A 25,328-nucleotide genomic window follows, 5' to 3' on the forward strand; every position below is an offset into this window, starting at 1 on the left:
TAAGTAGGGATTATATTGTTTGTAGAGAGACAGTAGCCGTGTGCCACAGTTGGCATGTTAACATTGTTTGAATGAAACATGTTTTTTTCCTCTTGTGTTTGATGGCTCGTTGTTAACTCCATGTATTTTAGATGTGAATGAATGCAGTCAACACCCGGCGGTGTGTGGTCCAAACTCAGAGTGCAACAACACAGCTGGAGACTACGAGTGTGCGTGCCACACTGGCTATAACGAAACCAATCCCAGTTCAAGAAGTAGTCCTGCCAATCCATGTAAAGGTACGGTCACCTCAGAGAAAGTCGAAGGAGAGAGTCCCACTCTTGTAAAGTTGCCGTTTCCAAACTGACTGCAGCCGAGATGGTTTTGGTTGCCTTTCCGCTCTGTATCCAGGAGATGGCACTCACAGCACGAGTGTACACAGAATGTAACTTATGGAGTTCTACGGAGCTATTGTCCTAAAAAATAGTCTCTCAGGATATCATTTGTTTCTAGTAATTGAAATATTGTTTGTTATGGCTAATGTTTTATAATTGAGATGATTTTGGCTATCAGTGTGTTGCTAATATGTTCAACTTTAGCCAGTTATGACTAACAGTGTTGCTAACGCTTTATATTTTAGATGTGAATGAATGTGATGCCAGTCCACCAGTCTGTGGTCCAAACTCAGACTGTAGCAACACAGATGGAAACTACGAGTGTTCGTGCCACACTGGCTACAATGTCAGCAACAGCAATAGAAGACACGGTCCTGATAACCCTTGCACTGGTAAGTAGGGTTTATACCGTTTGTAGAGAGACAGTAGCCGTGTGCCACAGTTGGCATATTAACATTGTTTGAATGGAACATTTTTTTCCCACTTGTGTTTGATGGCTCGTTGTCAACTCCATGTATTTTAGATGTGAATGAATGCAGTCAACATCCAGCGGTGTGTGGTCCAAACTCAGAGTGCAACAACACAGCTGGAGACTACGAGTGTGCGTGCCACACTGGCTATAACGAAACCAATCCCAGTTCAAGAAGTAGTCCTGCCAATCCATGTAAAGGTACGGTCACCTCAGAGAAAGTCGAAGGAGAGAGTCCCACTCTTGTAAAGTTGCAGTTTCCAAACTGACTGCAGCCGAGATGGTTTTGGTTGCCTTTCCGCTCTGTATCCAGGAGATGGCACTCACAGCTCGAGTGTAAACAGAATGTAACTTATGGAGTTCTACGGAGCTATTGCCCTAAAAAAATAGTCTCTCAGGATATCATTTGTGTCTAGTAATTAAAATATTGTTTGTTATGGCTAATGTTTTATAATTGAGATGATTTTGGCTATCAGTGTGTTGCTAATATGTTCAACTTTAGCCAGTTATGACTAACAGTGTTGCTAACGCTTTATATTTTAGATGTGAATGAATGTGATGCCAAGCCACCAGTCTGTGGTCCAAACTCAGACTGCAGCAACACAGATGGAGACTACGAGTGTTCGTGCCACGCTGGCTATAATGTCAGCAACCCCAAGAGAAGCAGTCCAGACAACCCCTGCACTGGTAAGAGTTTAGAAGAGTTCACACCAAAGATCACTGTGAGAAAAAAGGACAAAAATAACTGTAGGCTTTCAAACCGGAAACACTCACAAAATGTTGGCAGGGTCACAGTCAGAAAGTCAGATAAAGACTACAGCGAATTTGGGGTTTAGATAAGGCATTAAGGAGAAACAAGAACCAATAAGGGGCCCAGAAAAAAAACAAGGATAATCAGTCACAGGTGAATGGCATAAACAATCACAGACAAGAACAGTGAGTTCAGAAGTACACTTGCTACTGTACATTCTTGTTTTTAATACCAGCTACTCATTTTATATTTTAGATGTGAATGAATGTCATGCCAAGCCACCAGTCTGTGGTCCAAACTCAGACTGCACCAACACAGATGGAAACTACGAGTGTTCGTGCCACACTGGCTACAATGTCAGCAACAGCAATAGAAGACACGGTCCTGATAACCCCTGCACTGGTAAGTAGGGTTTATACCATTTGTAGAGAGACGGTAGCCGTGTGCCACAGTTGGCATGTTAACATTGTTTGAATGAAAAAAAAATTCCCACTTGTGTTTGATGGCTCGTTGTCAACTCCATGTATTTTAGATGTGAATGAATGCAGTCAACATCCGGCGGTGTGTGGTCCAAACTCAGAGTGCAACAACACAGCTGGAGACTACGAGTGTGCGTGCCACACTGGCTATAACGAAACCAATCCCAGTTCAAGAAGTAGTCCTGCAAATCCATGTAAAGGTACGGTCACCTCAGAGAAAGTCGAAGGAGAGAGTCCCACTCTTGTAAAGTTGCCGTTTCCAAACTGACTGCAGCCGAGATGGTTTTGGTTGCCTTTCCGCTCTGTATCCAGGAGATGGCACTCACAGCTCGAGTGTACACAGAATGTAACTTATGGAGTTCTACGGAGCTATTGCCCTAAAAAAATAGTCTCTCAGGATATCATTTGTGTCTAGTAATTAAAATATTGTTTGTTATGGCTAATGTTTTATAATTGAGATGATTTTGGCTATCAGTGTGTTGCTAATATGTTCAACTTTAGCCAGTTATGACTAACAGTGTTGCTAACGCTTTATTTTTTAGATGTGAATGAATGTGATGCCAGTCCACCAGTCTGTGGTCCAAACTCAGACTGCAGCAACACAGATGGAGACTACGAGTGTTCGTGCCACGCTGGCTATAATGTCAGCAACCCCAAGAGAAGCAGTCCAGACAACCCCTGCACTGGTAAGAGTTTAGAAGAGTTCACACCAAAGATCACTGTGAGAAAAAAGGACAAAAATAACTGTAGGCTTTCAAACCGGAAACACTCACAAAATGTTGGCAGGGTCACAGCCAGAAAGTCAGATAAAGACTACAGCGAATTTGGGGTTTAGATAAGGCATTAAGGAGAAACAAGGACCAATAAGGGGCACAGAAAAAAAACAAGGATAATCAGTCACAGGTGAATGGCATAAACAATCACAGACAAGAACAGTGAGTTCAGAAGTACACTTGCTACTGTACATTCTTGTTTTTAATACCAGCTACTCTGTGTTCATGTCTATAGTAGATTAGCTACCTCCTCTGTGGCCATGCGCGTAGAAGCTAGCTAGTCTGAATCCAACTTAATGGAGTGGAATGTGTTTCAGATATCCATGAGTGCCTGGAAACTCCAGGGATCTGTGGGCCCAACTCTCATTGTGCTAACTATCGAGGGGGCCACAACTGTTCTTGTGCTGATGGATACCAAGTCACCAACGCTGCTCTGCTCATCAATAGCAGCAACCCATGCACAGGTAACCATGACAACAGCTATTACACTCTTGGCTAAAGCTAACCACATAGGCATATTACACTCATGGCAAAGGTAAACTACATAGACATATTACCACTCATGGCTAATGCTAACCGTGCAGTATATACATACATAAAAGTGTGTTGCTATAATTTTATACTCTAGCCAGTTATGACTAACAGTGTGCTGTTAACATTTTATATTTTAGATGTGAATGAATGTCATGCCAAGCCACCAGTCTGTGGTCCAAACTCAGACTGCAGCAACACAGATGGAAACTACGAGTGTTCGTGCCACACTGGCTACAATGTCAGCAACAGCAATAGAAGACACGGTCCTGATAACCCTTGCACTGGTAAGTAGGGTTTGTACCGTTTGTAGAGAGACAGTAGCCGTGTGCCACAGTTGGCATGTTAACATTGTTTGAATGAAACATGTTTTTTTCCTCTTGTGTTTGATGGCTCGTTGTTAACTCCATGTATTTTAGATGTGAATGAATGCAGTCAACACCCGGCGGTGTGTGGTCCAAACTCAGAGTGCAACAACACAGCTGGAGACTACGAGTGTGCGTGCCACACTGGCTATAACGAAACCAATCCCAGTTCAAGAAGTAGTCCTGCCAATCCATGTAAAGGTACGGTCACCTCAGAGAAAGTCGAAGGAGAGAGTCCCACTCTTGTAAAGTTGCAGTTTCCAAACTGACTGCAGCCGAGATGGTTTTGGTTGCCTTTCCGCTCTGTATCCAGGAGATGGCACTCACAGCTCGAGTGTACACAGAATGTAACTTATGGAGTTCTACGGAGCTATTGCCCTAAAAAAATAGTCTCTCAGGATATCATTTGTGTGTCTAGTAATTAAAATATTGTTTGTAATGGCTAATGTTTTATTATTGAGATGATTTTGGCTATCAGTGTGTTGCTAATATGTGCAACTTTAGCCAGTTATGACTAACAGTGTTGCTAACGCTTTATATTTTAGATGTGAATGAATGTGATGCCAGTCCACCAGTCTGTGGTCCAAACTCAGACTGCAGCAACACAGATGGAGACTATGAGTGTTCGTGCCACACTGGCTATAATGTCAGCAACCCCAAGAAAAGAAGCAGTCCAGACAACCCCTGCACTGGTAAGAGTTTAGAAGAGTTCACACCAAAGATCACTGTGAGAAAAAAGGACAAAAATAACTGTAGGCTTTCAAACCGGAAACACTCACAAAATGTTGGCAGGGTCACAGCCAGAACGTCAGATAAAGACTACAGCGAATTTGGGGTTTAGATAAGGCATTAAGGAGAAACAAGAACAAATAAGGGGAACAGAAATAAACCAAGGATTATCAGTCACACAGGTGAATGGCATACATTTCAGAAGTACACTTGCTACTGTCAATTGTCTGTATGAGCACTGTCTATGTCCATACTGTCTTAAGTCCATGTATAAGTACTGTCTATGTCTATACTGTCTATGTCCTTACCTAGATTAGTCTGTCTGTATGGGAAAGCAAGAAATGTAATTTCAAATTCTTTGTATGACCAGTGCATGTAAAGAAATTGACAATAAAACCTACTTGACTTGACTTGACTACTGTACATTCTTGTTTTTAATACCAGCTACTCTGTATTCATGTGTATAGTAGATTAGCTACCTCCTCTGTGGCCATGTGCGTAGAAGCTAGCTAGTCTGTATCCAACTTAGTGGAGTGGAATGTGTTTCAGATATCCATGAGTGCCTGGAAACTCCAGGGATCTGTGGGCCCAACTCTCATTGTGCTAACTATCGAGGGGGCCACAACTGTTCTTGTGCTGATGGATACCAAGTCACCAACGCTGCTCTGCTCATCAATAGCAGCAACCCATGTACAGGTAACCATGATAACAGCTATTACACTCTTGGCTAAAGCTAACCCCATAGGCATATTACACTCATGGCAAAGGTAAACTACATACGCATATTACCACTCATGGCTAATGCTAACCGTGCAGAATATACATACATAAAAGTGTAATGCTATAATTTTATACTCTAACCAGTTATGACTAACAGTGTGCTGTTAACATTTTATATTTTAGATGTGAATGAATGTCATGCCATTCCACCAGTCTGTGGTCCAAACTCAGACTGTAGCAACACAGATGGAAACTACGAGTGTTCGTGCCACACTGGCTACAATGTCAGCAACAGCAATAGAAGACACGGTCCTGATAACCCTTGCACTGGTAAGTAGGGTTTGTACCGTTTGTAGAGAGACAGTAGCCGTGTGCCACAGTTGGCATGTTAACATTGTTTGAATGAAACATGATTTTTTCCACTTGTGTTTGATGGCTCGTTGTTAACTCCATGCATTTTAGATGTGAATGAATGCAGTCAACACCCGGCGGTGTGTGGTCCAAACTCAGAGTGCAACAACACAGCTGGAGACTACGAGTGTTCGTGCCAGAGTGGATATAACAAAACCAATCCCAGTTCAAGAAGTAGTTCTGCCAATCCATGTAAAGGTACGGTCACCTCAGAGAAAGTCGAAGGAGAGAGTCCCACTCTTGTAAAGTTGCAGTTTCCAAACTGACTGCAGCCGAGATGGTTTTGGTTGCCTTTCCGCTCTGTATCCAGGAGATGGCACTCACAGCTCGAGTGTACACAGAATGTAACTTATGGAGTTCTACGGAGCTATTGCCCTAAAAAAATAGTCTCTCAGGATATCATTTGTGTCTAGTAATTAAAATATTGTTTGTAATGGCTAATGTTTTATAATTGAGATGATTTTGGCTATCAGTGTGTTGCTAATATGTACAACTTTAGCCAGTTATGACTAACAGTGTTGCTAACGCTTTATATTTTAGATGTGAATGAATGTGATGCAAGTCCACCAGTCTGTGGTCCAAACTCAGACTGCAGCAACACAGATGGAGACTATGAGTGTTCATGCCACACTGGCTATAATGTCAGCAACCCCAAGAAAAGAAGCAGTCCAGACAACCCCTGCACTGGTAAGAGTTTAGAAGAGTTCACACCAAAGATCACTGTGAGAAAAAAGGACAAAAATAACTGTAGGCTTTCAAACCGGAAACACTCACAAAATGTTGGCAGGGTCACAGTCAGAAAGTCAGATAAAGACTACAGCGAATTTGGGGTTTAGATAAGGCATTAAGGAGAAACAAGAGCCAATAAGGGGAACAGAAAAAAAACAAGGATAATCAGTCACACAGGTGAATGGCATACATTTCAGAAGTACACTTGCTACTGTACATTCTTGTTTTTAATACCAGCTACTCTGTATTCATGTGTATAGTAGATTAGCTACCTCCTCTGTGGCCATGTGCGTAGAAGCTAGCTAGTCTGTATCCAACTTAGTGGAGTGGAATGTGTTTCAGATATCCATGAGTGCCTGGAAACTCCAGGGATCTGTGGGCCCAACTCTAATTGTACTAACTATCGAGGGGGCCACAACTGTTCTTGTGCTGATGGATACCAAGTCACCAACGCTGCTCTGCACATCAATAGCAGCAACCCATGTACAGGTAACCATGACAACAGCTATTACACTCTTGGCTAAAGCTAACCCCATGGGTATATTACACTCATGGCAAAGGTAAACTACATACGCATATTACCACTCATGGCTAATGCTAACCGTGCAGAATATACATACATAAAAGTGTAATGCTATAATTTTATACTCTAACCAGTTATGACTAACAGTGTGCTGTTAACATTTTATATTTTAGATGTGAATGAATGTCATGCCATTCCACCAGTCTGTGGTCCAAACTCAGACTGTAGCAACACAGATGGAAACTACGAGTGTTCGTGCCACACTGGCTACAATGTCAGCAACAGCAATAGAAGACACGGTCCTGATAACCCTTGCACTGGTAAGTAGGGTTTGTACCGTTTGTAGAGAGACAGTAGCCGTGTGCCACAGTTGGCATGTTAACATTGTTTGAATGAAACATGATTTTTTCCACTTGTGTTTGATGGCTCGTTGTTAACTCCATGCATTTTAGATGTGAATGAATGCAGTCAACACCCGGCGGTGTGTGGTCCAAACTCAGAGTGCAACAACACAGCTGGAGACTACGAGTGTGCGTGCCACACTGGCTATAACGAAACCAATCCCAGTTCAAGAAGTAGTCCTGCCAATCCATGTAAAGGTACGGTCACCTCAGAGAAAGTCGAAGGAGAGAGTCCCACTCTTGTAAAGTTGCAGTTTTCAAAATGACTGCAGCCGAGATGGTTTTGGTTGCATTTCCGCTCTGTATCCAGGAGATGGCACTCACAGCACGAGTACAGAATGTAACTTATGGAGTTCTACGGAGCTATAGACCCCTTTAGAGTTTGTAAACAGGTATGACGTAATTCAGCTGCGTGCGCACCGCTGTCTCAAAATCGACCATGCTCCATTCACTTGTACAGAGACTCGACAGGTGTTTTTCTGAAATAAGATAGCAGATGCTCGCGATAACTTCAGATATGCAGTGGGCACCACAGACACAGGCATTCCTGGCGATGTCATCAGTCCAGTCAGTAGTTTAATGTCTTGTAACAACAAACATCTCCAATGCTTCTGGATCAGCCTCTTTCCTCTCAAAATAGCATAACAAGTGTACTTTTCGGAATCTCTATTTTATATCAACGTACACGTTTCAGAACGGCAGTTTTTCTCTCTTTAGTGTCTGCCCTGTCAGCCAGTATTACATACATACTAGACCTATGATTTTTGGCCCAGGCCCGAGCCCGAACCCGAACCCGAGCCAATTTCGGGTCGGGTCGGGCCTGAAATGTCACTCATTACGTTCGGGTAGGGTCGGGTTCGGCTTCTCTATCGTTGACAGTTTTTTTTTTTTTTTTTTTTTTTAAATAAATAAATAGGCTATGTAGGCTGTGCGTTAATAATATTCCACGTCAGTTGATAATCCAGCAGTGCAGTGCCTGCTGCTAGAATGCACGTGCTTTCCCTCGCCTCTCCCTCCCATCACAGTGCGCTGAGGCATTTCGGCCGTGTTTTGGCCACGAGAGACGCGTGGTCTGCAAAAAACAGAGGTCGCCTCATCAACCCGACACATACTGTAGCCTAATAAACTCTTGCAATGGCAATTCAAGAACTCCTTCATTCCTGTTCTGCTGCTCGCGTCGTTGTTCTTCTTTGTCTCGCTGTCTCTCTCTGTGAAAGTGCCGCGCTAGATTTTTAAGGTCGTACTGCTGCTGTGGCTTATGGCCCAATGATCAGCCGGTCAAAATGACGGACGCCCTTAAAATTTTCCGCCAACTCTTAAAAAAAGCGTCAATGATGGATTATCGCTTAATGTAACCTCTGTGCACTGCAGTGCAGCATACACAGAAATATAAAAGATGGCCTGCATGTTTATACAGTCTATTTAACTTAGATTTCGTAACAAAATACTTTAATGGCTTTAATTTAAGGGCTTTGATTTGTTATCATAGATCACCCCTCCTTATAAATAAAGTTTGAAATTTCGGGCTTCCCTCGGGCTCGGGCCTACACATCCAATAATTAGTCGGCCTCGGGCCGGGCCCGGCCCAATTCCCATGTGCCCATGTCGGTGCGGGCTTGGATTTTTTTACCCGTTCTTACCTCTGATACAGACCATCCACTTCCTATTTTACCCATGCCTGCAGTTCACCTAGTGGCTGCTGTCGAGAGAGCGCAGCCCATTCTTACTGAATGGAGTCTGCACTACCCCTAGAGTGCAGTACCACCCAGAAGAGTGGAGTCTCTCGTAATATCCTTAAAACATCTCAGGTGTGTTTGAGTCAACGATGCGAACGCAATCATGAGGACGTCAACTCTGAACGGGTCTATAGACCCTTTAGAGTTTGTAAACAGGTATGACGTAATTTGGCTGCGTGCGCACCGCTGCCTCAAAATCGTCCATGCTCCGTTCACTTGTACAGAGACTCGACAGATGTTTTTTCCGAAATAAGGTTACGGATGCTCGCGCTTACCTCAGATATGCAGTGGGCACCACGGACACAGATATTCCTGGCGATGTCATCAGTCCAGTCAGAAGTTTAATGTCTTGTAACATCAAACATCTCCTATGCTTCTGGAACGGTCTCTTCCCTCTCAAAATAGCATAACAAGTGTACTTTTCTGAATCTCTATTTTTTATCAACGTACACACTTCAGAACGGCAGTTTTTCTCTCTTTAAGGCCCATTTATACCCTACGGAACCGGACGAAATTCGTCTTTCCGGGCCAACCGTTGCTCCCGGAGTTGCATTCATACCTCCGTCCGTAAAATTGATGTTACGTAATAAATCCTCTAGAGGGCAGAGTCGGTTGGCTATGAATGGAGAGTTGCTGTGGTAGATTTGTGTTCGTTTTACAAATTATTTAGCCCAAATAAAATAGTCAGACCGAGGATTCACGGAGATAACACACTGAAACAACTTTAAGATTTGTGTAATGATGTATAAACAAATCCAGGAGGCTTCGTGCTGGCCATTTAGGTTTGTTGTTGGGAAAACGAACGTCCTCCGAGCCCAAATGTTAACAAATGAGGCATGTTTTTAGCTTGGCTAGCATGGTAGTGGAAATATACCCTTTCACAAACTCACAGGTTATTTAATTTACTATTTGTATCGTTTTTAGATGTGAAATACTTCTCTTCTTCGTTGAGTTTTGTAAATTGGTGTCTTTTTCACTATACTGCCACCCACGGATTCCTCTGGTATTGCTCCGTTTCACCCGTAGTCACCGGATTGCTAAGCACTCGACCAACGGACAAACTGACGGATGAAACGACCCCCGGAACCGGGTGAAAGCGTCCGTTTCCGTAATTACCGTAGGGTATAAATGGGCCTTTAGTGTCTGCACTATCACCCTGTATTACATACAGAATCACCACTTCCATTTTTACCCATGCCTACAGTTCTCCTAGTGACCGCTGTTGAGATACGGCTCTGATCGTAGCAGCCCGTTCTTTCTGAATGGAGTGCTGTAGCTATTACCACCCAGAAAAGTGGAGTCGTAATATCCTAAAAAATCTCTGGTGTGTTTGAGTCAACGATGCGCCCGCATTCATGATTACGTCGACTCTGAACGGATCTATTGCCCTCAAAAATCGTCTCACAGGATGTCATTTGTGTCCAGTAATTTAAATATTGTTTGTTATGGCTTACTTTTTATACTTGAGATACTTTTGGCTATAAGTGACTTCTTAATATTTCAAACTTTTGCCAGTTATGACTAACAGTGTGTTGTTAACATTTAATATTTTAGATTTGAATGAATGTGATGCCAAGCCACCAATCTGTGGTCCAAACTCAGACTGCAACAACACAGATGGAAACTATGAGTGTTTGTGTCAGAGTGGATATGAAGTACTGAAGCCCAATGCAAGAAGTGGTCCTGAAAATCCATGCACAGGTAGGAATCATAGGTTCACTATGTGTTTGCTCACCTGAAGATGCTGAGGAAGGCTTAGGCCAAATCGTCTGTCTTTCATGCTAACCCACTAGAACAAAATACAAGAATTACACTCGAGAGTGCGGCTTTTCTACTAAACTTGTTCACCTGAAAACAATTGGTGTCCTTTCGTTAGCATGTGAGCATACATTAGCATATTGTGTTACTCATAGGGGTGGGTGGATACATCAGATACAGGGTGATTCGTTCAATGGATGTTTCATTGGCAGGCGTTTCATTCACCATGCAGATGTTTCGTTCATCAGAGCAGGCGTTTTGTACATAGGAAGTAGTCGCCCTGCTAATGAAACGCCCATTGAACGAATTCAATCGCCCTGCTCCCGTGTCATCTGCGATATCCCTGTCAATGTTGTTTTGATGATGTGTAATTTTGTATTATCAAGGTTATATTATTAGGCCCTTTTATTATTAGCATTATTATTATTATTATTATTACTATTAAATAATCAAAAAAGCACATTAACTTCCTCACCTTGACGCCACAGCATGCCTTGGAGTGCTTTAAAAGAAAAAAAAGTACTATACCATGTGACTGGTAGTGTTTTGTCCAAAAAGCCTTGCATCAGGCCCGCTGGCAGCAGCAAAGCGGGGACAAAAATGCACATTTCAATTGAGTGTGCAATTAGATGCATCCTTGTTGGGCAATCGATTTGTGTCCTATGTGCCTAATTGACCCAAAAAGTGAGTAATTTTGTGTTAATACTGCAAGTTTAAAATCCATTGCTTGTCTATGTTATATGTTAGATGTTTAGGATTTTTAGAATGAAGTGTAGAAACCGTTGTGGTTGTAGCTTGTAAGATTCCTACATTTTAGATCACTGTGCACTTCGCTACACTTGGCTCAATATTTTAAGTTAAAAGTTTGCTAGATTTTTGATTGCTTGGTTGGTGCCTTTGGAAATTTCCACGACTAGCCGAGCAGTCTCTGTACTATCTTTAAGTGACTCCTAAAGGGTGCTATTGCTCCATATAGCCTCCCTGTGCATGACTCTGTGCAATGTTTCTGATAGGAATTTCCCTGTAGCCCACACTTTTCCCCTTTTTTGGCACACATTTGTTCACGCACTTGTTAAAATAAATTATTGGAAATACATTTGGAATAAAATACTACAGTAAAAATACATAATTACAGTTTTTGATTATTTGCTTAAGTGGCAGCATACAAAGGATAAATAGTATTTGCCCTATAATAGAGCCCTGGTGAACCCCACAGTTCACAGTCATTTGTAATGAGTTATGGCCTCCAATGGCAACAAAAATGCATTTCTTGCGTGCAATTTTAGCCACATAGAATGTACAACCATCTGTACCCTTACAGACATAGGTCATAGAAACAAGACTGTGATATAAGTTTCAAAAAGGAACAAAAGCAAAATGTAGATACTTTATGATTCTGCATTTCACAGCATCAGTTTTTGTTTTACAGATGTAAATGAATGCAGAGAGACACCAAGCATATGTGGATTCAACTCACACTGTAACAACACCGAGGGAGGCTACAGCTGTTCCTGTGACGATGGTTTCCAAGCAACCAACGCAATTCAAACCATAAGCAAAAATAATCAATGCACAGGTAAACATTTTAATGCCATTTTACTGAATGTAGTGTTAAAATATATCATATGCATTTGTCTAATGCAACACTGTTACCATGTTATTTCAGATGTGGAGGAATGCCTCCAAGATCCACCAGTCTGTGGTCCAAACTCAGTGTGCAACAACACCATTGGAGGCTACGTGTGTAAATGTCAGAGTGGATATGAAGTAATCAAGGTCAATGTAAGAAACGACCCTACCAATCTATGCACAGGTAGGAATGTTTTCTTTGTGTGTTTCTTACTCATCTGATTACTAGTCTGCTCCTTCATTAGCAGTGTATAAGTGATAGAAACATGCAGAAGTATGCAACTAGACAGACTTACTGGTTTCATCGCCAGGTATCTGTAATGGACTGGCCTGCGTTTGCTACCATATTACTATGTGAGATATGAATGTATGAATGCCACTCACCTAGTCTGTTGACCAAACTAAGTCTACACAGCAACACAGTTATGTCTAACAGTGTATTGCTAATGTTTTATACTCTAGCCAGTTATGACTAACCGTGTATTGACAACTTTTTACACTCTAATGAGTTATGTCTAACAGTGTTGCTAACGCTTTATATTTTAGATGTGAATGAATGTGATGCCAGTCCACCAGTCTGTGGTCCAAACTCAGAGTGCAGCAACACAGATGGAGACTACGAGTGTTCATGTCTGAGTGGATATGACGTCCTGAATGGCAGTTTGAAGATCAGCACTGTCAATCCCTGTAGAAGTGAGTTTAACCAAGATTATGATATGCAAGACTGGCCTTGATCAGAGATGGATATGCCTAGATAAACCTGCAGGGGGTCCTCGATTGGCCAAAGGGATGGGGGGATTACAGGACTGGATTTTTTATTCTGACATTCTCGTCACAGGACAATAGAAGGATTTTCACTCTGTTAGACCTAGTTACCATTCCCATGTTAAACATACTCAGTGGTATTGCTCTGTTAAACATCCACTTCCCCAACTGAATGACGCAAGGCTAATTAATTATACTAGGCCTACAACACTTGAAATCGATTAAATAAAGAAGTGATTAATTAAAATAGTTTTGTCTCATCCTGACTAGGGGCCCAAGGGGACCCAGGGGCCCAAGGGGAACTCAATGCAGATGTCGATGCCAATTGCAGTCGATGTCAGAGGACCTCTATTCTCTAGGATCTACTACTCACACTGAGATGGGGCATATCTGAAGAGAACCGAGAGAGAAGGGTGATGAGAATTGGGGGGTGGGGGGGTGGCAAGGCTGGCTGGCACAATCAGACGGCCCCTGGGCCACAGGGGGCCCTTTGCAAACTCCTGTACCTGTAGCCCAGACCCCTCATAATCCGGCCTTGCATGCCAAAATACATTTCTTATAAAACTGTGCATATCGTCTTAATGCAAAGTAACTTTTCAGTTTGTTGTGTTATTGCAAAGTAACAGTTGTGTATGTGGTCTGATTGGCAAGTAACAGGTGTGTGTTATCTTATTCTTCAGAAACATTTGAGTATCGGTATGTTATTGGGAAATAACAATTGTTTGCTTTTGTATTGTCTTATTGTCAGTGACATTTGTTTCTGTTTGTGTTGCTATTAAGTAACAGGTGTATTTGTTTATGTGTGCGTTGTTGTAAAGTTACAGGTGTATGTGTTTCTACATATTTGTGTTGCAGAGTGGAGTCTGACCTGTGAGGGGCATCATAGCGCGCTGAAGTGTGGTTGGTATTCCTCTCATTCTGTGTGTGTGTGTGTGTGTGTGTGTGTGTGTGTGTGTGTGTGTGTGTGTGTGTGAGTGTGCGTTCGTGTGTGCGTGTGTATGTGTGTGTGTGTCTTTGTATGTTTAGGGTCTGTGCTTATTTCTTAATTACGGTGTGTGTGTGTGTGCGTGCGCGTGCGCGTGCATGTCTGTGTTCCTGTGTTCCTGTGTTAAGGTTCTCAGGTCATCGAGATTCTGGCCGCTAACTACAGACGAACAAACACACACAGCTGTGTTGTTGGAAAGAATCCCAGTCGCCATAGCAATACCAGCTGCTCTTCCTCCGACACACTCCCTATCGTCAAGGAGAGGTAAGCGTGCTAACTGAGTTTAGACTGTGTGTGTGTGTGTGTGTGTGTGTGTGTGTGTGTGTGTGTGTGTGTGTGTGTGTGAGTGTGAGTGTGTGTGTGTGTGTGTGCGTCTGTTTATCGCTCATTTAGTCAGGGACCGTGTGCAAAGTTCATTAATTTAAGTGAAGTAAATTAAGTTAAGATTACAACGTTTTAGCTCATTGCTAACACACGCCCTATCATCAGGGATAGGTGAGCGCGTTCAAAATGGCTTCATCCTCCTGTAAGTCTATTGTTTTGTTTTATCAAAACTAACTGCTATAGCTAATTGAGTTTGACACTTTCCTCCCCGCTGTAGCTGTGAGGGCCACAGCTCGTGTGTGGTGAGTGCAGTCAGCAGTGATTCTGATCCCTGCCCTGGGAGACACAAATACCTGGAGATTCACTACCACTGTGTGCCACCCCGTAAGTTACTATCTCTCTCTCTCTCTCTCACTCACTCACTCACTCACTCACTCACTCACTCACTCACTCACTCACTCACTCACTCACTCACTCACTCACTCACTCACTCTCTCTCTCTCTCTCTCTCTCTCTCTCTCTCTCTCTCTCTCTCTCTCTCTCTCTCTCTCTCTCTCTCTCTCTCTGTCTCTCTCTCTCTTTCTCTCCCACTCTCTCTTTCTCACATACAGCACACATGCACATACGGACGCAAAGAGAGCTGTTAAGATGTTAGTGCATTTAGTTCAAAACAGAACACAGACACGTCCAGTCCACATGAGAGTGCCGCCTAACCTCTGGGTCCCTGGGCCTACAAAAAGTGTCAGTGGTGACACTTGCAAATCTTTGGAAGACTTGTTGTTGCCCGCCTACCCGATGTGGGCTCTTTTGCTCTGTACCCTGACATATGTTTTTGGCGATATCTGTCAACAGAACCAATTGTTTCACTATTTACTTTCACGTTTTAAATGTGTATTTTGCAGGCAATTTGTGTTTTAAACTGTCTGTTTTATATGAAACATAGAACCGTCACAGAAACGCTAAATAAGGTCTCCAACTGGTCAGCTAACATTATCACATTATTTACAGTGACATACTACATTTGATGTAAAACAACAATATAAAGGAAAGTATAAAATAAATATATAACTAGAAATGCACTCAGAGGAATGTCAAAATTCACCCTCTCCGCAATTCAATTTGCGGACACTAGGGGCGTCTTGATTTCTAGGCTAGTAATGGTGAAGAATCTTTTAAAAAATCCTCCGGATCACCACCAGAATTTAATCACCTTTTCCTTGGGTCATTTCCAACAGCTCATCTGCAGATAGACAGACAGACAGACGGACAGACAAATAAAAATGTTTTCTCCATGGAGGTGTGGCGTTAGCGAGGAACAAGGTGATGGGAGGTTAGATAGCGAAAGGGCAAAGTTGTCAGCAAATTTGCTGTCATCAAACATTTAAGTCCAAACGACACCAGTATGACTACACAGTAAGGGGAAATAATAATTTATCCAGGTCTTTTAAATTAAATAATTTACTTGGAAGTCACTGGACTATATTCTGTGTTTCTACAAAAAACACCTGTAGATTACTGGAACATTAAATGTTAAGAGGTAGTAATCGTGTGTGTTGTCTTGTGTTGCAGAGTCGAGTCTGACATGTGAGGGTCAACACGGAACTCTGAATTGTGGTTGGTATTCCCATCTATGCTATGTGTAGGGTGTGTGTGTGTGTGTGTGTGTGTGTGTGTGTGTGTGTGTGTGTGTGTGTGTGTGTGTGTGTGTGCATGGGCGTAGCCAGCCATGTGAAGTAGGTGAGGTCCATGATGCGCGAGCAAAGCGCACGCCGAAATTTTATTAGTAATATAAAATATAAATAAAAAATGAACTCATAAAATAAATAAATATAGGCTACACAGGCCTACTGTATATATAGGGCCCTCCTCTATGAATGTATAGGCCTAATGAATAGGCCTATTGAATGGCTATGCTTTGGTATCATGCCTGTTTTATTATAAACAGCATCCTCCCAGTCAGTAAAGCCCTTTGTAAGGAAACTAAAGCTTGACCCTGAAGTTGCACAATAAGCTACATCCTCAGATGGCAAGTTGCTCAGCCATTCATATTTTTCTCCCAATGAAATTACACTTCAGCTGTTTTCCTCCAAAGATACAGGGATAGCTATCTCTGTAGTGTAAACCACCTATTTTGGAGTAAACTTTTTTCTTCCTAGAGTCGCATCAAACGTTTTGTTTTTATTTAGTTGTTATAGTTCTTCACAAGCGCAGAAGACAAAAGTCTATCAACGAGAAAGAAAAGTAGCCTATCCTCCGCGCTCCTGAGCCATCTGATGCGTCACGGCTATGCAGACACAGTAGTCACGGGAGCCTCTTCAGGTGTGGATATTTTACTGCGATTGACTCTGACGAAGACGTGGCAACGTCGATAGTCTTGGCACTTGTCCAAATGAACAGGAAAATATCCCCACCTGAAGATGTTCCGGTGACCTCCTCTGTCAGTGTTTATCACATGCTTTCCAATTTACAATCAATTACCTTTCACGGATATTTTACCTTTATGCAGCAGCTGATGCAGCAGCCGGCCTTCTTAAAATAATGACTCAAATGGCTTTTTAAGACACCATAGTACTTGTTACGCATGAGCTTTATGTAGGCTATACAACGGTTGGCTTTCTGTTAGCGGAGATCTCACCAAGCGCAGGCTTTCTGATAGCGGAGATCTCACCAAGCGCGTGCTTAATGGGCGCGTTCGTGAGGGCACATTACTGCGCAGGCTGCACACGCACACTTTGCCATTTCAAGGCATTTTTCCAACCAGAAAGCATGGTAATTTTGCTTTGCGCAATGCTCTGTCACGAACGCGACCAAACACTTGCGATGTCGGCTGAGTTGCGTTCTCCCCACGAGTCGCACCACTTGCGATATTAATCAATCTTGTTTACTCTCAAAAACAGAACACAAAGGCAAAACTAGAACACATAGCACATGGATGTTAACCACAGTTTGCAAAGGACGCTTCACAAAGGTTTATAGATGTTTTTGTGTGTTTCAGTTGGTCATATTTGCCGTTAAAATAATAATAATAATAAAAAAAACCTCTCACGATAGGCGAGGTCCGGACCTCGCTAGCCTCAAATGTAACTACAGCCATGTGTGTGTGTGTGTGTTTGTGCGCGCGTGAGCGTGGGCACGTGTTTGAAAGGTGTGTGTGTGTGTGCTACTGTGTATGTTCCTGTGTTTACGATCTGTCTGTGCTTGTATGTGTGTGTGTGTGTGTGTGTGTGTGTGTGTGTGTGTGTGTGTGTGTGCGTGCTCTGGGGTTCAGGCTCCCATTTCATACAGATACTGGCTGCGGACTACGGACGCTCAGACACACACACTTGTCCTGGTGACCTGACCACTCATCCGCTGATAAACAACTGCTCATCCTCCGTCACACTTTCTCGTGTCAGAGAAAGGTATGATAGCACATCAGGCCCCTTATATTCATACATCAATATATCTCAGACATTCAGATATATCCACATATCAATTTCCTCTGCATTCCTGACATTTCAAGGCAGTAGCGTATTTGATAGATGTACTGGTTTCAATCTCTGGCAAAACTGCCAGCACCCCTGGGGTTGACCGTGGACAATGCAAAGTAACTGACTGCTAATTTGTCTATGCTAATAACAATGGAGGGTTACAAGAGCAGTTGCTAATGTTAACACAGAGCAGATGAACCGTGTGTCTGAAATAGAGTTCGCAAGTCACCCGAAAGCATGGCTTTGCTTGTAGTCTTTCTTGTTAGCTTTTAACGCTGTGCCGGTTCCTATCGAATAGGACGTGTGAATGGTGGCCAGTCTCAAATAAGGTGTGAGTACAAACACGTTATTAGTGAACCCCCGCAAACTGTCGAGGGAGTTAAAAGTAGGCTGTAGGGATGACATGGTCGATCATTTTGTGTCGAACGGCAAAATAAATACGATGTTGCTATCAACATGCTAAAGTGGGAAAACAGGCAGACTAGGCCTACAGGAAGGGGATTTCATATGAGGAGATATCAAAAAATTCAAAAAACGGGCCTGCGCCTTTCAATGTGGCTTTAGTTGTGTGGTGGTGCGTTGGCTTGGAATATAGAGTAATACAAAGTCAGAAGTTTTGGTCCGGGGGCCGCATACAACCAATGTGGACCTCAAGCTGGCCGCATTAGTAACATCAATCGCAAAAAAAATGTAAGACAGCGGATTAGTGTTCATTACTATCACGTTTTAAGTGTGTTGAATATGTACAAACTAGAAAGCAATGCAATTCTGATAATCCTATGCAACATTTCATGGACTTCATTCATTCATTGCCAACCATCAATGAATTAAATACGGGACAGTTCATTTTGGCGGGGGTCTGGGGAAATTTTGTATTTCTTAGATGTAATTTCCTGCATTTTCGCGCATTTTAACATCCCGTTTCCAGTTTCAGCTTAATAGGAACCAATACAAATACAATTATATTTATTATTTAATCATAACCAATACCAAAACAATACGAATAAGAAGTATTAACATTTGATCTCTATATATGAGGTCTATATATGAGCTTTATCAAATGCCTGTCAGAGTACAAATTCACCATTTATAATAGAAGTGTGATGTGCACTTTACATACAGTATATACAGTAAAGGGACCATTGGGTTAATGCCATGCAGGTCTCGATTTTGCCCCGAGTGGCGTAGTTGCGCATTTTGGTTATTTAATTGAAAAAAAAAGTTAAAAAAAAAAAAAATGTGAGTGAACGATGGACACTGTGCACTGACCAGCCACAATGTTGTTTAAAGGAACAATTCACAGTGTTTCAATTTTATTCTATTCTTTTCTGGCCTGTCATGAGTTCATCTCGACCTGTCGCATCTTCGGACGCGGCCCAAGTCGGCAACGCACGCAGCGCCAACTAGTTAGCATTAGCTTGGCTCAGCTTTGCCTTGGAGAGCATCGGGTGCTTTAAGTTAGAAGTGACCAAATTGTTCAATGCGTTCCCTATTTAAACAACCTTACAGGACTAGCTAACCAATCTAGAAATACGTAGTTGCACAAAATGAAATGTGTCGATTTCCTATCGAGATTAAGAAATGGCACTGCAATTAAAGACGTAGTAACACATTCTGAGCACTTCGACTTCAGCGCATCGATATCTTCACTCCTAGTCCCCTTGCATGAAGGGACAGAGGGAGGGGAAAGGGGGGGCGGGCGAAGATATCAATGCGCCGAAGTCGAACTGCTCAGAATGTTTTACTACGGCTTTCAATTCTTTCTGAAGACGAGACGGGTCAGGATGAACTCATCACAGGTCAGAGAAGAACATACTTTATTATTGAAACACAGTGGACTGTTCCTTTAAGTAATGGAAGAAATGTGATGTTCAGAAGAGTTTTGTCAACAGTGTCTTATTTCTGTAAGTAATGTTGATGAGACAAACAGCTGCCACCCACAGCAACCACATTGACATTGAGGAGTACACAGACACCGTGACCTCCTACATCACAAAATGCATCGATGATGTTACAGAAATAAAACACATCACCACCAGGGCTAACCAGAAGCCATGGTTCACAGGAGACGTTCACCGACTGCTGAGGGCCAGAGACAAAGCCTTCAGAGCAGGAGATGTAGCTGGCCTAAAAACAGCAAGGGCAAACCTGTCCCAGGGCATCAGGAAAGCAAAAAAGGAATACTCGGACAAAATAACAACACACTTCAAAGACAGCAGAGATGCACAGAGCCTGTGGCAGGGCATACAGGCCATGACGGACTACAAGCCTGCACCACAAAGCTGTGAGGTCTGCTAAACGACCTGAACAGTTTCTTTGCCCGTTTTGAAGCACAAAATGACACTGATCCACAGAAAACTCCCCCTCCCCCCCATGATCAACCCCTTTACCTGTCCTCTGCCAGTGTGAAGAGGACACTGGCCACCATCAACCCACGCAAAGCAGCTGGCCCAGACAACATACCTGGCCGAGTGTTGAAGGATTGTGCAGAAGAGCTGAAGGATGTCTTCACAGACATTTTTAACATCTCTCTGGAGCAAGCAGTCATCCCATCACTTTTCAAAGCTGCTACCAGTGTTGGGGGTAACGCGTTACTAAGTAACGTAATTACGTAATTTAATTACTTTTGGCAGTAACGAAGGAACGTAACGCATTACTCTTCAAGTTTCAGTAACTTAATTACAGTTACTGTCGTTACTCGTTATAATTTAAGCCTTGAAATCATCTTCAGGTTTGCTGATATTAGTAGTTCTAGATGCGCGAAGAGCTCTGTCTGGGCTGTTTTCCCCCCCAGCCCTTCTCGAGCTCGCGGGTGTGGGTGTGTGAGAGCGCGCGCACGCAGACTGCTCCTTCCTCGTGCATGCAAGGGACTTTCACTTGGACTTTTATGAGCCCATTGCGCTGTGATGTGCTTAACCTATACTACAATATTTGGAGTTCCACCATCATTTTTTTAAACATTACGCCAGAGGTAAAGTGAAAGTGATTCGCTGCGCGGTTAAATCTAGTCATTCCGAGCCCACAGTTACGCGAATGCATGAATGAAACAGCTGTACCCTACATCGCAAATGCCGCCATGGCCTCTGTTGTGCTCATGATGACATATTGGTTAAATACACGGCAACAAAAAAAGTTTGGGTAGCTCCGTCAGCAGCAGCAGCCAGCGCGAGTCAAGTAATTGAGAATAACGTGAGAACAACAGCGCAAACAACACTATTGCGTTGAGGCCACGTTCTTCAGGCTATTCAAATGTGCCTGATCAAACCGTCTTCCAGCACGAACGGATTCTGCATTCGGCAGAATCCTCAATAATAATGTTAATGCATATGAAATCGAAGGTCGTTTTTAATCAGGAAACTGAAAGGCTTTGGGGTAGCATAAACTGCAACATCTAGGAGAGGATATGTAAGCTAGAGTGTCCATACCTATCAACATTTCTGTTTGGTATGGCCACCTCACCCTACTCATTCTGTTTATTCTCTGAGACCAAAGGCAATTTTCATGCTGACATGACAATGAAAGTCTATTCTATTCTATGGCATAATGTTAGACTAAATTCAAATTTATTGATAGGCCTAGGCCTACAGGGCAATCATGAAATGCATTTTAGATGTGAGAATGACAATAGAGGTACAGTTTGCACAGATTAAAATATTAGGCCATTTACACAGCCGGTCTACAACCTGGGGAAGCAGGTGTATTATTAGGTGTACCACTACACTGGTTAAAATCCCTTTTCCCGCGAAAAGTAAAGTAAAGTAATAAGTAACAAGTTACTTTTTTAAATGTAGTAATAAGTAAAGTAATTCAATTACAATTGAAAGCAGTAACTAAAGTAAAGTAACTAACTACTTTAAAAAAGTAACTTACCCAACACTGGCTGCTACCATCATACCCGTGCCGAAGAAATCATCACCATCATGCTTCAATGACTACTGTCCTGTAGCACTGACGCCCATAATCATGAAGTGCTTCGAACGGTTAGTCCTGTCACACATCAAAGCCACCCTACCCCCCACCCTGGACCCCTACCAGTTCGCATACCAAGCCAAGCGATCCACGGAGGATGCAATTTGCTCTGCCCTCCATCCAGCCCTCACCCACTTGGACAATAAAGACTCATATGTGAAAATGCTGTTCATTGACTTCAGTTTCTGCATTCAATACCATAATACCACAACAACTCATCAGAAAACTGGACAAACTAGGTTTCAGCACCTCCCTCTGCAACTGGCTGTTGGACTTCCTGATGCAGAGACCACAAGCAGTACGGGTAGGGAATAACACCTCAAGCACCTTGACCCTGAGCACAGGGGCTCCGCAAGGTTGTGTTCTCAGCCCCCTGCTGTTCACGCTGCTGACACATGACTGCACAACGACCCACAGCACTAACCATCTAGTGAAGTTTGCGGATGATACAACACTGGTGGGCCTCATCACCAAGGGCGATGAGACTCACTACAGAGAAGAAGTAGACCTGCTGGCCAGATGATGCAAAGACAACAACCTCCTGCTGAATGTCAACAAGACCAAGGAGACTGTTGTCAACTTTCAGAGGGTCCAAAAACAACTGCCACCACTGACCATCGACGGCGATGCTGTGGAGAGAGTGAGCAGCACCAAGTTCCTTGGAGTGCACATCAGCGACGACCTCTCTTGGACCACCAACACTACATCACTGGCGAAGAAGGCCCATCAGCGTCTCTACTTCTTGCGCAAACTAAAGAAGGCAAGTGCTACACCCTCCATCATGACAACATTCTACAGAGGAACCATAGAGAGCGTCGTGTCCAGCTGCATCACAGTGTGGGGAGGAAGCTGCACGGAGAAAAACAGGAAGACACTCCAGCGTGTTGTGAACACAGCGAAGAAGATCATTGGAGTACCACTCCCCTCCCTGCAGGACATTTACACCACACGCCTCACCCGGAAAGCACTGATGATCATCAAAGACACAAGCCACCCTGCACACAAACTGTTCAGCCTCCTGCCCTCTGGAAAGAGGTACAGGCGCCTCCGTTCCCGTACCACCAGGCTGGCAAGCAGCTCAATGCACCAAGCAATCAAGATACTGAACACTCAACCCACTCTCCCTCCACTGTCAGCCTCTAGCCAGCAAGGCCACTGACAACCCCCCCCCCCTCATCCCCCACCACCATATCTGCGACTGAACATTCCACCTGCACTACTATATTTGTGACTGAACTTTCAACCTGCACTAACTCAAAACATGCGCACACACACACACACACACACACACACACACACACACACACACACACACACACACACACACACACACACACACACACACACACACAAGCACACTGCACTTTCTGCACTAAACCCAAGCATACACACACTGACACACAACTCACACACACACACACACACACACACACACACACACACACACACACACACACACACACACACACACACACACACACACACACACCGCACCTTCTACCTGCACTAAACACACACACACACACACACACACACACACACACACACACACACACACACTGCTGCCGGTGTACTTGATAGACCCTTTCAATATTTATTTTTCTTCAAAGTGCTACTACTACTATACGCTGTAAAGGACTTTTAGGAAAAGCACAAAAGCACAACAATTACCTCCTCTTAATGTATGTTCTCTATAAGTCTTCTGATGTTCAGTCTTTCACTTTAAATGTCTGTATGAGCACTGTCTATGTCCATACTGTCTTAAGTCCATGTATAAGTACTGTCTATGTCTATACTGTCTATGTCCTTACCTAGATTAGTCTATGTCTGCATGGGAAAGCAAGAAATGTAATTTCAAATTATTTGTATGACCAATGCATGTAAAGAAATTGACAATAAAACCTACTTGACTTGACTTGAGACGACCAACCTCTTCAAGTTAGATAAGTATTTGTTGACGACATAGTTGCCATGTCTGGGGTGAAGGCAATGTAAATATATGCACTGTGTAATGTAAATGGAAGACAAACAATATGTTGTCGAGCTATTGCTATGGTAGTCAGGGTAGCACTTGACGATAACCTTCTGCTATCAATAATTAAGTCATTGTTTAGTGTGCAACTATGATGCATATTAAATCACTTATAATACATGTATTATCTATTATTTATGAACACATACTTAATCATTTACAATCGGCAATTAATGATTACAAAATATGTTTCTTACACAATTAACTATAATCATTTATTTATTTACTAATTTAACTTATAAATAACTAATTAACCATTTGTAGATAGCCATTAGTTAACTTAACTTAACCATTTATAACTGTTTATTATATGGTGTGACGTCATCGGTCGAATGCTCCATTCATTTCAACGGGGCTCCCCAACGTTCGCACGTCTGTTATTTTTCGATAACGGACGGGTTGGTCTATAACAGACCGCTGTCAATGGCAACAAGACTTTTCACTGCTAAAGCGACTTTTCAACAAGACTCTAATCAGCTGCTGTGATAGACTACACCTGTTGTCCTGGCTACCTAGCTGTTGCCTAGCGGTGTTCAACAACGGCACTGTTTTGTTTTGCGCAGCAACAATCTTAACATTAAATAGGCCTACAGAAATGTCCCCGCCATGTGTGAATCATTTAAGTATATCCATATAATAAGCGGGTTAACTTTCGGCGAGTCGGTCGCTTTGTGGAATAGCAGCACTCCGCTCCGCGTCGGGGTCTAAAGATTCTCTCTGTCGTGCTGCTATTCCACGGTAGCGACCTTCTCGCCGAACGTTAATCCTTACTTAAATGTCCGTAAATGAAGTATTTGTAAGTTACATATTTATGAACCATTTATTGTTTTCAAAAAGTTAATAATTAAGTTTTAGTACGGGATTAAATGTGTTATTATAGTTGCACAATAAACCATGAATTGACCACTTATAGTGGATGTTCATTATATTTAGTCATCCTTCATGATTATCTACAAATGGTTAATTAATAGTTGTAAATCCAGCTATACTCTGCCACACATAGATATAGTGAAATAAAGATGTAGTATATGCTAGAGGTGTAGAGATATAGGGATGTTAACAATCAAGTACTCGACTGTAGTTGATTACCATGTTAATTAATCGATTGAAAAAATATGTATATAAAAAATAATTGCTATTTATTGCCAACTCGACTGGTGAGAGACCCAGGTGAAATGGGCCTGAGAAAGAATATGTGAAGAGGGATGTGAAGAGAGGGTAAATTTCAATTAACTGTGGATTAAAAAAAAATTTAATGTAAAATTTAATTTAAGGTTTTAGAATGAACATTTTTAGAATGACTAAGTCAATCAACTAACAATTAATTAATTGATGATTTGCATCCCTAATATGCTACAGATAGAGATGTATAGATTTACAGTATGCTTCCTAATGTTGACTGTTG

General features: G+C 42.6%; 1 protein-coding gene across 1 annotated transcript in view; it reads left to right on the forward strand.

The window, feature by feature from the left end:
* LOC134460224 (fibrillin-1-like) overlaps window positions 1-25,328 on the forward strand; it is a 43,798-nt gene that overhangs the window by 10,173 nt on the left and 8,297 nt on the right. The window contains exons 13-37 of the mRNA XM_063212677.1: window positions 132-278; window positions 620-766; window positions 898-1,044; window positions 1,387-1,530; window positions 2,616-2,759; window positions 3,164-3,310; window positions 3,518-3,664; window positions 3,797-3,943; window positions 4,288-4,434; window positions 5,021-5,167; window positions 5,375-5,521; window positions 5,654-5,800; window positions 6,143-6,289; window positions 6,674-6,820; window positions 7,028-7,174; window positions 7,307-7,453; window positions 10,546-10,692; window positions 12,179-12,325; window positions 12,416-12,562; window positions 12,925-13,071; window positions 13,999-14,043; window positions 14,257-14,392; window positions 14,730-14,836; window positions 16,022-16,066; window positions 17,721-17,853. Of these exons, the coding sequence (XP_063068747.1) occupies window positions 132-278; window positions 620-766; window positions 898-1,044; window positions 1,387-1,530; window positions 2,616-2,759; window positions 3,164-3,310; window positions 3,518-3,664; window positions 3,797-3,943; window positions 4,288-4,434; window positions 5,021-5,167; window positions 5,375-5,521; window positions 5,654-5,800; window positions 6,143-6,289; window positions 6,674-6,820; window positions 7,028-7,174; window positions 7,307-7,453; window positions 10,546-10,692; window positions 12,179-12,325; window positions 12,416-12,562; window positions 12,925-13,071; window positions 13,999-14,043; window positions 14,257-14,392; window positions 14,730-14,836; window positions 16,022-16,066; window positions 17,721-17,853 (3,400 nt within the window). The remainder of the gene's footprint in view (window positions 1-131; window positions 279-619; window positions 767-897; window positions 1,045-1,386; window positions 1,531-2,615; window positions 2,760-3,163; window positions 3,311-3,517; window positions 3,665-3,796; window positions 3,944-4,287; window positions 4,435-5,020; window positions 5,168-5,374; window positions 5,522-5,653; window positions 5,801-6,142; window positions 6,290-6,673; window positions 6,821-7,027; window positions 7,175-7,306; window positions 7,454-10,545; window positions 10,693-12,178; window positions 12,326-12,415; window positions 12,563-12,924; window positions 13,072-13,998; window positions 14,044-14,256; window positions 14,393-14,729; window positions 14,837-16,021; window positions 16,067-17,720; window positions 17,854-25,328) is intronic.

Source organism: Engraulis encrasicolus, chromosome 12 (genome assembly GCF_034702125.1).
Source record: "Engraulis encrasicolus isolate BLACKSEA-1 chromosome 12, IST_EnEncr_1.0, whole genome shotgun sequence".
Taxonomy (NCBI): Eukaryota; Metazoa; Chordata; class Actinopteri; order Clupeiformes; family Engraulidae; genus Engraulis; species Engraulis encrasicolus.